Below are 14,696 nucleotides of genomic sequence, written 5' to 3'. Positions count from 1 at the left end.
TTGTTTTGATATATTACTGTGTGAAAATGGTGAATTTTATTTATCGATTTCAATGAAGTTTCATCGACAAGTCGCGTACGGAGTTACTCGGTATCCCCTGCTAGTGTTTCAGTTATTATCGATCGCATTGATAAGGTGGATTTGCCAAGCGTCGGAAGCTGCTTATTGGTACAGTGTTGCATGGCTCTCATATGAATGCATTTCAGTGCTGCTCCATATTTATTCAAAAAAAATACTAACAGATTATATTCTCCTCATTCCTTTCTTGTCTAGGGTCCACGAGGTGTCTGCGTCAGGAGTTGACGAATGGAACGTTTGTAAAGGGTGACTTCAAGGCTTCTGTGGTGGAGAAGCAATCCGTACAAATTGAGGTAGCCTTGTAAAATAACGTATTCAAGCAGTTATACATGTCAGCAGGCGTGGCTTGTAGTATTGTCGAAACATATCAATATATCCAGAACGTTCTTCATAAGACAACTCTGGATTCTTTTTTTCATCAGTGTGAATCTAGGATACCCCATTATAGTCGGCATTTTTTGGCCAAATATCTTTGATCAGGTTAAGCCACCCATGCCGTGCATGTCATGTCTATTTGTAAACATCGGCACACCCTGGACCTCTTTTTTGTTTCGTATTGAGCTGTAGTTTTACTCTGATTTAATCCCCAAGCACACTCTGCTGCAAAGAAAGATTCTGTGCACTCATGAGAGAACGAGCTCCGAGGAGAAGCTAATTGTTTCACGATATCATTGTGAGCTACCGAATCATCTCGTGATCTTTTCGCGTACGTCAACGCCCTGATACACAGCCGATTATGGTCAAACCTTGACCATGCCTGTTATAGGTTATTTCAATTCATGAGATCCCAGGCTTATGCGCTTCACTTCTAACGTACAAACGACAAACTCGGTCCTTGTACTGGATATATAGTCGCAATCCCAAAATAATCGATACTGACTCAAAAAATCACAGACCGTTTTCAACAGTGATGGTTGCTGGTTAAGACGAACGCAGATATACACAGAAGGGTCAGGGATTGATAAGTAACGACACCTTCCATATTTTGATGATACAGATCAAGGATGACTACGGTCGTAGTGCGTACACAAAGGAGAATGCCGACAGCGGCAAGATAGCATATGTGGCGGACAATGCAGGTGTCTACGAGACGTGTTTCACGAGCAAGGTAAACGAGTGCCAAAACAACCACTTCAGATATGTATGTGTGTAGATCAATATTTAAACCGGTGCGTGTGACGAGATAGGTAAGTACCAAAGCACGCACCGTCAGATCAATGTGTAAGCTGGCGTATATGGCATAGTGTCTCAGCACTATAGTAGTATATACTTTACATTGCACTGTGTTTATGTGCAGATAGACTGGCTCTGAATTTTCCCCTTGGGGAATGGCCTTTGTTTGTAGTTGTAATTTTGTTTGGTGAAGTCCAGTCTCGTCATCCCAATCACCGGGTTGCGATGTTCTACTGGCATATACTGCGTTGTCGATGACTTGCGATAGTTTTTTACACACAGCCTCTGAAAGTTTTTTCTACGATTGTATTTTTGATTAGACTACATTGAAATTATTTACGCAGAAATGTGATAGTATATCTCATTCGGACCTCAATTATGTTCTTATAATAATGGTTCAAAGTTGTATATGTGCGCACTTTCATCCATGGTTTGGATTTAGCGTTTTTTCTGCCAGCTGCAGATCATCATATATGCCTGGTAGTAGTTGCCATTGGTCATTCTATATTCCAATGAAATCCGTCTAAGTTGCACATGACGGTACACATGCACAACACCCAAAACAGCCAACACCGTATCATCATACATAAACGCGTGCGCAAATAGTTTATCTACATACATACTTAGTCTCCAGCCACCACGATGACACCAATCGACATCATATAACCCACTGGCACAGGTCGACTCTGGCGCTGAGATGAAGATGCACGAGATCACCGTCGACTTGAAGTCCGGTGTGGAGGCCAACGAGTACGACGCAGTCAAAGAGGCCGAGAACTTGGCGCCGCTTGAACTGGCGATCAGGCGCATGGAAGAGCTGGCTGAGAGTATCGCCAAGGATATGGGCAGCATGAAGCAGCGAGAGGCTAACATGCGCAATACCAATGGTAGGTCGTTGTGGGTGTATGTACAAAAAAGGAGCTTGGTATACGGAACACGGGTGACCCGTTGGTACGTGCACGGCTGTGACTGATAAGCGTGCGCTGTAGTTTAAGGTGGTGTCCATGGCATAGAGAGTCTCAAGTTAATACCAATTGAGTGGTTGTGTATCACTTATCCACGCCATCAGTACCTATCATGCTTACAACTACACATAATCGACCACAGCGCGTGCGCCGTGCTTCCAGTGCGATGTCGATGGTTCAAATGCAACTTCATTTCTCTACTAATGTGTCAGAGTATCACCTGATATCACCTCATACCCCTCGGCCCTCCCTGTTGGCTTTACATAAATAGCTTCATTTCACTACTAATGTGTCAGAGTATCACCTGGTATCACCTCATACCCCCCGGCTCTCCCTGTTGGCTTTTCATAATTAGCTTCATTTCACTACTAATGTGTCAGAGTATCACCTGATATCACCTCATACCCCCCGGCCCTCCCTGTTGGCTTTACATAATTACGTGCAAGTCGTGTGCTGTGCTTCAGTATAATTTCCAGGATGTGAAACCTAGTCCATCTCACCACCACTGAAGTGGCAATCTACATTTTCTTACTCATGGCAGCATAATATCTCATGATTTATATTTTCACCCATATTTTTGTTCTTACGGAAATTTAACACAGATGGAAGAGCTTTTTGAACAATACAAGTGCCCACGTGTGATCGGGTCATGTGCTGTCAGCATATAAAGACTCTACTTTCGCTGTGACAGTTATCTACTGGCGCATCACAGTACCAACAATCTCACCAAATGCTCTCTTATTTACTTTGACAGAGTCGACCAACGCGCGCGTATTGTACTTCAGTGTGGTATCCATGATGTGCCTGGTGGGTCTGGCCATCTGGCAGGTATACTACCTGAAGAGCTATTTCAAGTCCAAGAAGCTGATCTAAATATAGGGGTTGGACTTGTGCAATATGAATCGATAGTGCTCCCCATCCCCGCCCGATCCTCGGCCCTGTTTATGCGGGTCGAGCACGCCTATAGGAGACTCATGATATACAATAAAGCACCCGATTTATGTGTATTCAACCGATCGTATAATTCCACTTTACAATTTAAATTAGGACTCGCACCTAATATTCCAGCCGACTTCCCATTCCCAATAAAGAGAAGCTATCCCAAAAAGAGAAGCTGAGCACTGAGGATATTCCCATCCGTAGCCCACCATTTATCTAAATTGGAAGCAGATGCCGAACGATACACACAAGCACAACGACATATACTCGAAATGTGTTGAATTTAGAAAGCTCGAGATGGACAGACAATCTAACTCAAAATACAGCCCTATTCGACTGGTGCGCTTTAAGTGTTTATGTAAGCTGTTTCGTTGCAGATCACTTCGCCTCGAGCAAAACGTTTTCGGGGAGCGTTTAGTGTGCATACAATTGCGTAACCAACCACACGGTCCGGCACGATACATTTTATATTCCCTTCAGCGGTGTCTCTGACCCAATTCCAATGATTAACAGTGCCTAGGATTAAGTATACGCGAGCGTACACGGCCTGAAATCGAAATCATACGTACACGCTATATTCGTATCTCCATGTACAACTCAATCGTGGTGCAAACGCCCTCCGATATCCTCCGTGAGATGCACAGTTCGACCCCACCCACAACCACAGAGAGAGAGTCAGAGAAGGTTTACTAGCTAACCCTACGATAAACCCACTAGCTAGACTACCATATATTCAGGCAGAGTTCTGCGCTCTATAGGGACGTTGGGTAAGTGCGAGGCCAATGCTTCTCCGAACACTATGTAAGACGAGCAGTCCTCGGCACTCTCTGAGGTACCGCAGACGGCATGGTCACATAGACCATATATACCACCAGCGCCCAGCCGCATACGTCGGCAGTTCTAGTGAACGAACACTGATACAACTGCGTGCATACCGTACCCTGTACGTGCCTCTCGCCTATAGGTACTGACTGTACCCAAGCAGATAGGCAGAACGTATAAACAAGACAACCTTCCTGGTGCACAACATACTAGGGCCCATTGGCCCAAAGCCTCTCATCCGGACCTGTGCTACATGTCCGTGGGCATTAGGTCACTATTGAGAGCCCCCCTCCCCACCTTGTACCATTGCTCATTGTAGAGGACAGACTGGAGTGTCCACAGGTGAGGTATAGTGATACACCCAGCCCGCGACTAGGTACCACTCGCACGGTGTGAAGGGTGGCCAGTTGCGAACAAAGTGTGCGTACTGACCTTGTCTGGCTATGCCTGTGATCTCTGTAGCCATCAGCGCAGCGCATGCGGCGCATCACCTAGGTATTGCTTCATGGCCCTTTGTATGTGTACACTGACACGGAGCAGGCGGAACGGCCCCGTATGGTGTCTTGTACCACAAGGTAGTATACTAATACACACGGTAGTATACTGGTACTTCCGCTCGATTGCAAGTACACACACGATGTTCGCAGCACTTGGTTGGATCATCAGGCGCAGCCATAAGGATGTCGAAGAATTCTACGGTGCATGTTGTGCCCACACACTTTAATGAACTCACTCCCATCAAAGCGGTAAGCGTTCCTGTGACCTTACTTGTCGTCCTGAGAATCCTTGACAATCTGCGCCAGCGTCTCGCCATCACACCCAGCTCTCATCAGTCTCACACACAGACCCATTGTTTCCTCGTCCAGTCCGGTGGCCAAGTATTGTGACATCTCCATCAACACTGTGCGGGTTGAGGTTGGCATTGGGAAATGTGAGATGGTACAGGGTATATAGTATGAAAGTATTTCACTACAGCAGATACTGAAAGAATAGCATAGTGCACCAACGAGTGTTCGATTCAGTATGTGAAGTGGCACGTCCAAACAGTGCACAAGTACTATTGCAACATACCAGAACGGACGCACCGATTGGCTCACACTCAGATACGCGGTGAAATATATTGAGTATACATACAAACATACAAACACACGAACACCCACATATATATATCAACATATTACATATACGTATACAAATATATACATACATACATACATACATACATACATACATATATATATATATATATATATATATATGTATATAAATAGAATAAAAACACGCTATAACATTTCTTTGTGTTTTGCGCTGAGCATTCTTAAATTTCGTCTATTTACGGGCACAATATGACTGTTGAAATTATGAACTCTATAGCAGTTAAAGAGGGGAATACACTACAGATACAGCAAAACGATAAACTGTATCTCTGCATTAGCACAGCATCCCGGGAGACATGTAAGCGTGTGCGACCGCTCTCGTGGTTTAACAAGGAATATGTTTTATATGCCTATGACCTCATATTAAACTAAACGACATTGACAAAAACAACCCTATCCTGAATCCTCGAGGCCTCTAGCATCTCAAATCACGTATAAAACCACTAAACTCATTATGTGATCCTGAGCGTTCAGAACAAACTGGTTGTGCTGTACCTTTCAATTCAGTTTCACCGATAGTGCTGAGACTCGAATCTTGCTCGTCGTCATCACCAACGGTTGAGGGGGTTTCTTCAGAAGTCATGTTTATATAATTGTGCAGTGGTTTGGACAGTCAGCCTCAAACAGACGCAATAGTTGAATATTGTTTAATACTTCCACAATGTATTTAACTCTGCTTCCTCAGAGTAACTCTGCTTCCACAAGGGCCTCTGGCGCCCTGCTATGTAAATAGTATTTTTTTTTGTAATGCTGCGCAACGCCGCAAAGTTAAATATATTTTTTACAACTTCCAACCGCCCAAATTCTGAAACCCAACTGAAAACCGGTTTTTTAAGGCCCCAGCATATGTCTTTCCGTTCGCTCGTGTTATTCATCGAATTATAATATGTAGTTTATGAGATCTCTGCGAAATTGGATCCTTGCATAATGATATTCGCTGTTCATATTGCGTGCGCTTCTACCATCTGCGATCCAGTAGATCAAGTGTTATTTTACACTTAACACACCACAACCAGCAGCTCTCATACAGTTGTGGCAAAACATTACGATCAATACAAATTGTCCTACTCCCACCATTCTGATACTCGTTGGGACGCTAACATTTTATGTATTTATCGATCTTTCCAAAAGACTTCTGAGGAAACAAGAGGAAATCCTGTTACATACTCATGACATCTATTGTCCTATTAACTCATATATGAAAGAACTGCTGACCAAAATTTGAACTATTTTTAATGAAAGATTTTGTGTCTTGCCGTTTGCGGGTGGAAGTAAATACGCACCAAAAAGAAGCCTTAGAATCACGAGAGATGGCATAAGCTGGCATTCTTATGTGTTGTCTCATCTGGACTATAATATCCTTCGCGCAAATATTCTCTTTGATAATATGTTGTGGGGTTATACTACGACGAATTATATATATTTCTTCTTCCCACTTAGTATGTAGTTCTAGCTAGAATTAGAATGCCTCTGGGGTGGTTCACCCGATTATCTAGAAGTGTTATGGCCTCTTCTTTCTCACACTTTCAAGACATATCATACAGGTGTTGCCTTTTCCATATGATCTGCGCATGTTCTGGTGCAGCTGAACTTTATGATGCAGTGTTCAACAGCCTATTCAAGTTCCAATCCAAACCGACACTACAATGATGCTGCACCACTAAATAGTGTACACACTTAAAAGTATTGTGGTATAGTAATAACAAACTTATTGCGACATCGATGTTGGCAACATTAGCACTACGGCGACCAATTGTGAAATCGCTATCACGCTAGATATGATCAAATAGGTTAGACAAGTAACCTTAAACCCGCAAGTTTAAAGCTTTGATATTTCGGCCGGTTGCGGCATACAAGCCTGTCAAATATGAAAACCGGCCTGTAGTGTCCGGGATGGAATCAGAGTGAATTAGAGGCAACGCAAGCTAGGATATAATCGATTTGTCAACTTGACAACGAATTTTGTAGAATCTACAATATGTATGATTCGTGTTTCGTTCCCTGCTTTACCTGCAACATGTATATTCGCTTTCTCAGAGAAGAGACATATTGTTTTTTTCCTTATGTTTGGCCAGGTATTGCTTTGCTGCGCTGTTTATTTTAATATAACACTTCCTTACAATACTTGTCTAAGTAGTTATATCAGTTGAAAGATATGTGCCTGATACTCAGTGAAGTACAAAAATATTGTAAATAGATGTATATCGCTACAATACAGTTGTATATAGCAGTATATATTTACTATTCTCACAGGGTTCAACCTAAGACTAGCTGCACCATCCAAGGAACCAAGCTAGTAGTACCATTTCTTCCTTGCAATGCTATGTAAAGGTATAAATTTGGCAAATCTACTTAGGAGTTCGCGGGAAAGATTGTTGCCATACATCCTCCGGAGTACTGACCACACGTTCCCCGAGTTGCGTACGAGCTAGGTCTAAGGCATGTTGGACCATTGTCGCTGAAGCCTATCGGGCATCGATCCCGTGTGCACGTGCATACGGCTGATCGGTACCAGCCCGAATTGCACGAGCGACCAAACACTTGACTGTATAAATCACAATTGGTATCGACCGGCTTCCCGACTACTTTCAGTGAGAAAACACAATCCAATCGATTGGCTGATTCCTGGGCATACGAAGGGCAGTCCTGATAACACTGCGTGTTCAGACCTACGGAGAAGCCATTCGGACAAGGTTGCGATCTTCGAGACACTGCGGCAGCTATGACCGACACCGCTTGAAGGACCGACACCAATGCTATCAGAAGGATTGGTTTGCACATTTTTTAGTCTATGTCGTGGGTTGTGTGTTGGTGATTGTGACCTTAATTTTGAACTCTTTAGTTTATTCACACTCGGTTTTGTACGTATTCGCCTGTTTTAACCCTCATCGTACCGGTCATATATCCTAGTAGTTGATTTACCCGGATCTGTAACTATGAGCTCACTCTTAACATTCAACGAATCGTGTCATTTTCGAAACTCGGGAGCCTGTTTGTACAGTAATCGATCGAAAGCATGTGACATTCTTCAAATAGTAAACACAGCTTCGATAACAAATCGATTCAATGTTTTTATATTTAAAACTGAGTGACAGACAACTATTTGTCAAAAGACAAACAAACACATTGTACATATGTATCAGCATGTATGTGAGTACATATGTGAACATATTCATAGCATAAATAAATTGAAGGGTGTCGATTACTGCCGATTGGGTAGGTGGCAAAATATAATTATTTAAATGTGTAGAACGAAACAAAAAATAGCGCACAGTTTTTTTGGGGGTTTTTTTTGGATATATTTATTGCTCTGTATGGACGGTTTTCGGTGAGGCACGGTGAGAGTAGAGACAGAGAGCGAAACTAAAACATGTAGATCAAATCAAATTCCGATCTACTCAGAGTTTCAAGTTTATCATCAGGCGACAGATAAACAAGCTGTAGGTACCATATAGATACATCTGTTCACAAGCATAATATTTATAAAACTTCTTGAAAATAAAAAAATAAAAAAATGGAACCTAAATATGCTATCATTGCTATGTAAATAGTATAGAGTAGCATAGTATTACCCTCTCTAGAAGCAGAAATAAGAAATGAAGATTGTCCAAGATGGCCAGCCAAGAGTATAGTGAACAAATTTGAGCCTCTGTAAAATTACAAGACAAGCTAATTTTTGAGAGAGGACGTTATACTGACCACATAGGGATGATAGAGATACGCTATATCGCTGGATAGTTGTGGAAAGTTGATCACAGACAAATTTATTGAGTGGATTTGTATAAATTTGTATCCGCTAAAAATAGAGGGTTCAAAATCAACTTCAATTCATCACAAGTCAAAGAACATCGAAACATGAGCGTAATTTGCATTTCGACTCTGCAAGCAATGTCAGGCATGGCTCTGTCTACTGCAAACATCCCGGGATCGCGACAATGCCCTGACGGCTTCACAGTAGGTCGGACACGCTGTGTGTCCAGGACTGTCCATCGTACTCCCGAGTCTCAGCAAGTAACTTAGGCTGTACTTTCGGGTTGAAAGTGGTCGGTAAGCCAGCCCACACCAATTGTGATCTCTTCAGTGAAGTTTTTGGCCGCTCGTGTGATCCAGGTTGGTATCGCTCAGCTGTTTGTACCTGTACGCGTGATGGATGTCCGGGAGGCTTTAACGACAATGGACCAACATGCCTAAGACCTGATTCATATGCCATCCGGGCGACGTGTAGCCAGTACTCACAAGACTGTGTACCGACTGTCTTTCCAGAAGACTATTGAGGAGACAGAATAGCGCCAGAAGTACTTTGGAAAAAATAAATAAGTAAATGAATATGCGCTTGGAATCGGCATTCACATACGCACCTTTCTTAGACATGCTGTATCGGGTCCAGAAATGTGAATGGCTGTAATCCATCGAGATGATCTGCACAATATACACTAGCGGAAAAAAATGCATGGTTGTCCGTTGGCATATACCATATAATATATACTATTTTCGAGCACAGTGACTGTTTAGCATTTTTAATATGTACCTCAAGAAACAACATTATAAAATATCCCGGTGGACAGAATACTGAACATCGATAGCACTGAAGGGTGAAGTGACTGCAGTTACAGTTATAATGAGCACTCTTTCCCATATGCGGACGCATGCGAAGGTACAAGTATATCCGAGAACTTCGCGCAGATGACCACCACCTGAGCCGGAAATGAAAACTCTTTCGTGTTATTCTGGACAAATGCTTCAAGTATATTTCAGCCCCGTTGTGACACAAAATGAGCTCTTCCGCACAAACTGAATAAACGGAAAAGTGAGCCAAGCAAGGAGTGGCTGTCTAGAGTGCGTCCTATTATGTCGACATGTATTGCAACTAAGTAAGTGAGATAGCCCCGTCCCGTTACCTTCTATTCGGCCAAGCGAAGGTGAACTAAAAAACACTAGAAATTCATGACATGACGTGCTAGTTTGTCGCAGAGCGGAGATATCGACAGCATTCACCTGTCTGTCGCGAGAACGAAAAATTCGAACGCCATTTCCCATGGTGCCATGAGTTAACGCTGCCTCCTTTATACTGTTTTATATACTTTATTTATGATTTTAAGTTTAAACATATAAGAAACCCTTCCATGCTGATTTGCATATACGTATCATTAATTGTTACAACGCGCGGGGATGGCACTCGCATCCGCAACTGTTGTATTTCGTGTTAGGGGTCGTCCGTTGGATACAAATTATATAACTCACGACTACCCGTCCTGTTGTATGCCAGACATCGTTGTCAGATTCAGGCTCCAGATTCATCTTTCGTTCCAAATCGAACGCTCAATTAAGTGCGTTAACGTTGATTTAAGGCTGTCGCTTTGATTCGTTCACTATTCGTTAAATTGTTTGGTGCACCTGCGGGACTTGCTACAGCGCAGGAGTTACACTTTCGTAAGCACGTAGCACAATCCCTGCCGGCAATAACAGGCCATTGGTATCCAGATAATGCGATCAAGAGTGATAGTGTAGTGATGCTACCCGGGCAAACAGAAAGAACATCAGCGGATTCAATCAGTGATGTGGGTGTACTCAAGTAGATTGGCCCATCGGACCTGCATTTGTCCGAAGTGCATATACCCGGTGCACACTCTTGGGCCACCGTACAGTGTGTACCATAGAAATGACCTGGACACGGCAACGGGACACAGGCCTGCCCTTCAGGGTGGTCATAGTCGGATCACCACCAGCCCGAATAGACCAACTGAAGATTCATTCACATCCCAAACCAAACATATTGCATATCCAGATTCTTGCGCTTATGAAGAGTTTTCTTCTTCGTACATAGTACCGTTCACATAGGGTATACTGCTTGCCTGCCTGCATGATACCAAGTCTCGAGTACAGCCTCAACGGGGTCTCGGTGCCCCTCCGACTCCCTATTTTGGCTTGAAATCGGTGTATCTACCCGTTCTTTCGCAAAAACAGAATATAGTTCAAGTTCGGATAGTCAACACACACAACTGAGCGTGAGTCACATTCCGAATGAAGCCATAGCCCTCTACTCGAATAGCTCTCGATCGACTCTAAGATACTTTTAATGCAGACACTCCCCTCAGTACATCTCAATGGCCTCCATATCACTGTCTCGCAGCTCCACCTCTTCTCCGTTGTCCGAGTCTTCGTCGTACCTCTCGTCTGTGTCCACACGCGCATACGCCAGATTGCCCGTCCCACGTGTGTCACTCCCAGCGCCACCAGCAACGACGCCACCATGGCGTGTGAACATGCTTGTCACACGATGCTTTAGCTTCGCGAACATGCCTACGTTGTGTGTGTTGCTGTCGTCTACAGAGTTTTGTAGGCGAGTTAGGCGCACATCGATGTTGGTTCGCTTGCTGGGCATGCCCGTGGGCTTACGATACCTGGGTGGGTGTTGGCGGATAGGCGCGAGTGGTGAGTGGGTGAATGCGAAACCAGAAAACAGTGTATGTGTGTCAATGGAGTGGGCAGCTGAGTGGGTGTTGGCGGACAGGTGCTAGTGGTGAGTGGGTGAATGCGAGACCAGATAAAGAGGGCATGCGTGTCAATGGAGTGGGCAGCTGAGTGGGTGTTGGCGAATAGGCGCGAGTGGTGAGAGGGCGAAAGCGAGACCAGATAAAGAGTGTATGTGTGTCAATGGAGTGGGCAGGCGTGCGGATGACACACGCGGGAGGGTTGACTATACCTGCGCGCGAAGGACATGACAAGTTGCTAAACCGTGTGGACTCGGAGAATGTGAATGTAGAACATGCCATATGCGGCTGACACGCCTACTTTGTCCATGCGCATACTCGTGCATGGGTCATCTATTAATTTGTATATACAATGCCACTCATCTCCCCCCGGCTCATAGAGGCCACACCCCCACTGAATTCTGCACAGTTTGACTTTGTGGGACTCCCGGATGAGCGCACAGGGACACAGACAAAAATATAAATAAGTAAATAAACACATAAAAAATAAATAAATAAATAAACACACATAAAATACAAATAAAAAAATAAATAAACGCACATAAAATATATGTAAATACATAGACACACATAAAATGCAATAAATAAATAAATAAACACACATAAAATACAAATAAATAAATAAATAAACACACATAAAATACAAATAAAAATAAATAAACGCACATAAAATATATGTAAATAAATAGACACACATAAAATGCAATAAAAAATAAATAAACACACATAAAATACAAATAAATAAATAAATAAACACACATAAAATACAAATAAATAAATAAATAAACACACATAAAATACAAATAGATAAACACACATAAAATATAATAAATAAATAAACAAACACACATAAAATGCAAATAAATAAATAAATAAACACAAATAATATATAAATAAAATAATAATTAAACACACATAAAATGCAAATAAATAAATAAATAAACACATAAAATACAAATAAAAAATATGAATCATGTACGCAAAGGCACACATGAGCATACAAGTAAACTGAAGTGCAGGCATACTAATATCCAGACGGACAATACACACAGTAAAAGGCAGGTACCATTTTAGGTCGAGAAATTAAGATGAGAGCGGACGGAGATGAAGGGAACTAACAGATGGCCACCGCCAGGGGTTGCCTTGTAATACCCACCCAACTCAAGTATATAATACGAACAAGCACAGATGCGCATGATTTCTAAGGGCACACCTATGCATACGTACTTGGATATAGACACAGACACAGATGCGCATGATATCTAAGGGCACACCTATGCATACGTACTTGAATATAGACACAGACACAGATGCGCATGATATCTAAGGGCACACCTATGCATACGTACTTGAATATAGACACAGCTTATTAACGTACTTATAAACCACTTACGTACGAGGGATGGTGTGACGACAGACAGAAACGAGCGCATCATGCAAGCGACTGCTATCGGGAACGCCAGCCCAACCCAATCATCCCGTACTGACATACACAGACACACACACACCACTTAACGAGGGGCCAGTCCATACAATCACACGCACACCTTTTGAGTAGAAGGGATGAGGTGACGACAGACATACACAGAGACACACACGCCACTTAACGAGGGGCCAGTCCATATATACGCACGCCCACCTTTTGAGTAGAAGGGATGAGGTGACGACAGACAGCGACGAAAACATCATGCAGGCGGCTGCCATAGGGGGCCGCATGAGAATGCCTGCCCACATGAACAGGCCGGCTGCCACCGGTACGCCCATCAGATTGTATATACACGCGAAGAAGAAGTTGTATCTATAGAATGCGGTAAGAGGAATGTATGTATGTATGAGTGTGTGATGTTGTACGCACAACCGGGTCAGAGACTGTGCACAGTGCCGTGCGATACAAGGCAGAGTGAGGGTGGAGTTGTAGTATACGTGATGGAATGGGCTGTATGTGTAACTAGTCGTGCCTATTAAATACGAGGTAACACACACAGTTGACGAGGGTCTTCTTGGCCACAGCCAGGTTCCATTTCCAATGTGTAATTGGCACACACAGGTATCGTATCCACATGCTTCCTTTCATTGCGTTGAGTCCAAGAACTCTATCCTATATACAGAAGACCAACATGAGCAAGTAGCCACACACAGTTGACGAGGGTCTTCTTGGCCACAGCCAGGTTCCATTTCCAATGTGTAATTGGCACACACAGGTATCGCATCCACATGCTTCCTTTCATTGCGTTGAGTCCAAGAACTCTATCCTATATACAGAAGACCAACATGAGCAAGTAGCCACACACATACCTTATCCTTCGCACAGTTGTGCGTGAAAGGTCGATAGCTGTTACGATACCATCGAGTGCTCCATTGATCAACACAACATCCGCGGCCTCAATCGCCACGTCTGTGCCTGTGCCTATGGCCACGCCCAAATCGGCCTGAGCTAATAACCATGATTGAAGAATAAACAAGTAACATAATCGAATGAGACCGACTTAGAACAATATATATATATATATATATATACCTAAAACATAGCACCCCCTCCCCCACGCACACAAACACACGTATATAAACACGCACACGGAAGCACATGCCATACACACCCAGACAGATACTCTAAGGCGCATGTGCATACCCAGGGCAGGCGAGTCGTTGATGCCGTCTCCACACATGGCCACAGTCTCTCCCTCGGCCTGCAGCTGTTTGACAATCTCAGCCTTGCGACTGGGCAACACTTCAGCGAACACATTGATCGGATCAATCCCAACCTAAGGGTGAGTGGGTGAGCCGAGGATTAGCTCTGGTCGTCGGATGCGATGGTCGATCCAGTGGGATGGGATGACATCATGAATGGTACTTGGGTTTGAGGGCGCGATTATGGAGACAGATTTGCTCCTATCCCTCACTGCAGAGCACTAGGTACGTATATGCCACGACAAACTCTGCCTTCTTGATAGGTATGCAATATATATATATATATATATATATATAGTTACTATATTATATATATATATATATATATATATATATATATATATATATATATATATATATATATATATATATATATATATAAT

The 14,696-nt window shown here is 43.2% G+C and overlaps 3 protein-coding genes across 3 annotated transcripts in view; 1 reads left to right on the top strand and 2 right to left on the bottom strand.

The window, feature by feature from the left end:
- SARC_05711 (hypothetical protein) overlaps nucleotides 1-3,284 on the top strand; it is a 4,984-nt gene extending 1,700 nt beyond the window's left edge. Inside the window, exons 2-5 of the mRNA XM_014300425.1 lie at nucleotides 274-371; nucleotides 1,076-1,186; nucleotides 1,931-2,138; nucleotides 2,971-3,284. Of these exons, the coding sequence (XP_014155900.1) occupies nucleotides 274-371; nucleotides 1,076-1,186; nucleotides 1,931-2,138; nucleotides 2,971-3,089 (536 nt within the window). The 3' untranslated portion in view covers nucleotides 3,090-3,284. The remainder of the gene's footprint in view (nucleotides 1-273; nucleotides 372-1,075; nucleotides 1,187-1,930; nucleotides 2,139-2,970) is intronic.
- A 1,457-nt stretch (nucleotides 3,285-4,741) lies between these two features.
- SARC_05710 (hypothetical protein) lies at nucleotides 4,742-5,717 on the bottom strand (the record flags this gene model as incomplete). The annotated part of the gene is made up of 2 exons (XM_014300424.1): nucleotides 4,742-4,878; nucleotides 5,630-5,717. The coding sequence occupies 2 exons, from the start codon at nucleotides 5,715-5,717 to the stop codon at nucleotides 4,742-4,744; spliced, it is 225 nt and encodes a 74-aa protein (XP_014155899.1).
- Nucleotides 5,718-9,939: 4,222 nt separating this feature from the next.
- Nucleotides 9,940-14,696, bottom strand: part of SARC_05709 (hypothetical protein) — an 8,451-nt gene continuing 3,694 nt past the window's right edge. The window contains exons 8-12 of the mRNA XM_014300423.1: nucleotides 14,463-14,520; nucleotides 14,255-14,387; nucleotides 13,921-14,059; nucleotides 13,265-13,423; nucleotides 9,940-11,535 (exon numbers count right to left, since the gene is read on the bottom strand). Coding sequence (XP_014155898.1) covers nucleotides 11,226-11,535; nucleotides 13,265-13,423; nucleotides 13,921-14,059; nucleotides 14,255-14,387; nucleotides 14,463-14,520 — 799 coding nt within the window. The 3' untranslated portion in view covers nucleotides 9,940-11,225. The remainder of the gene's footprint in view (nucleotides 11,536-13,264; nucleotides 13,424-13,920; nucleotides 14,060-14,254; nucleotides 14,388-14,462; nucleotides 14,521-14,696) is intronic.

This window comes from Sphaeroforma arctica, assembly GCF_001186125.1.
Source record: "Sphaeroforma arctica JP610 unplaced genomic scaffold supercont1.375, whole genome shotgun sequence".
In the NCBI taxonomy this organism is placed as follows: domain Eukaryota; class Ichthyosporea; order Ichthyophonida; genus Sphaeroforma; species Sphaeroforma arctica.
This window is presented reverse-complemented; position numbering and strand designations above follow the sequence as displayed.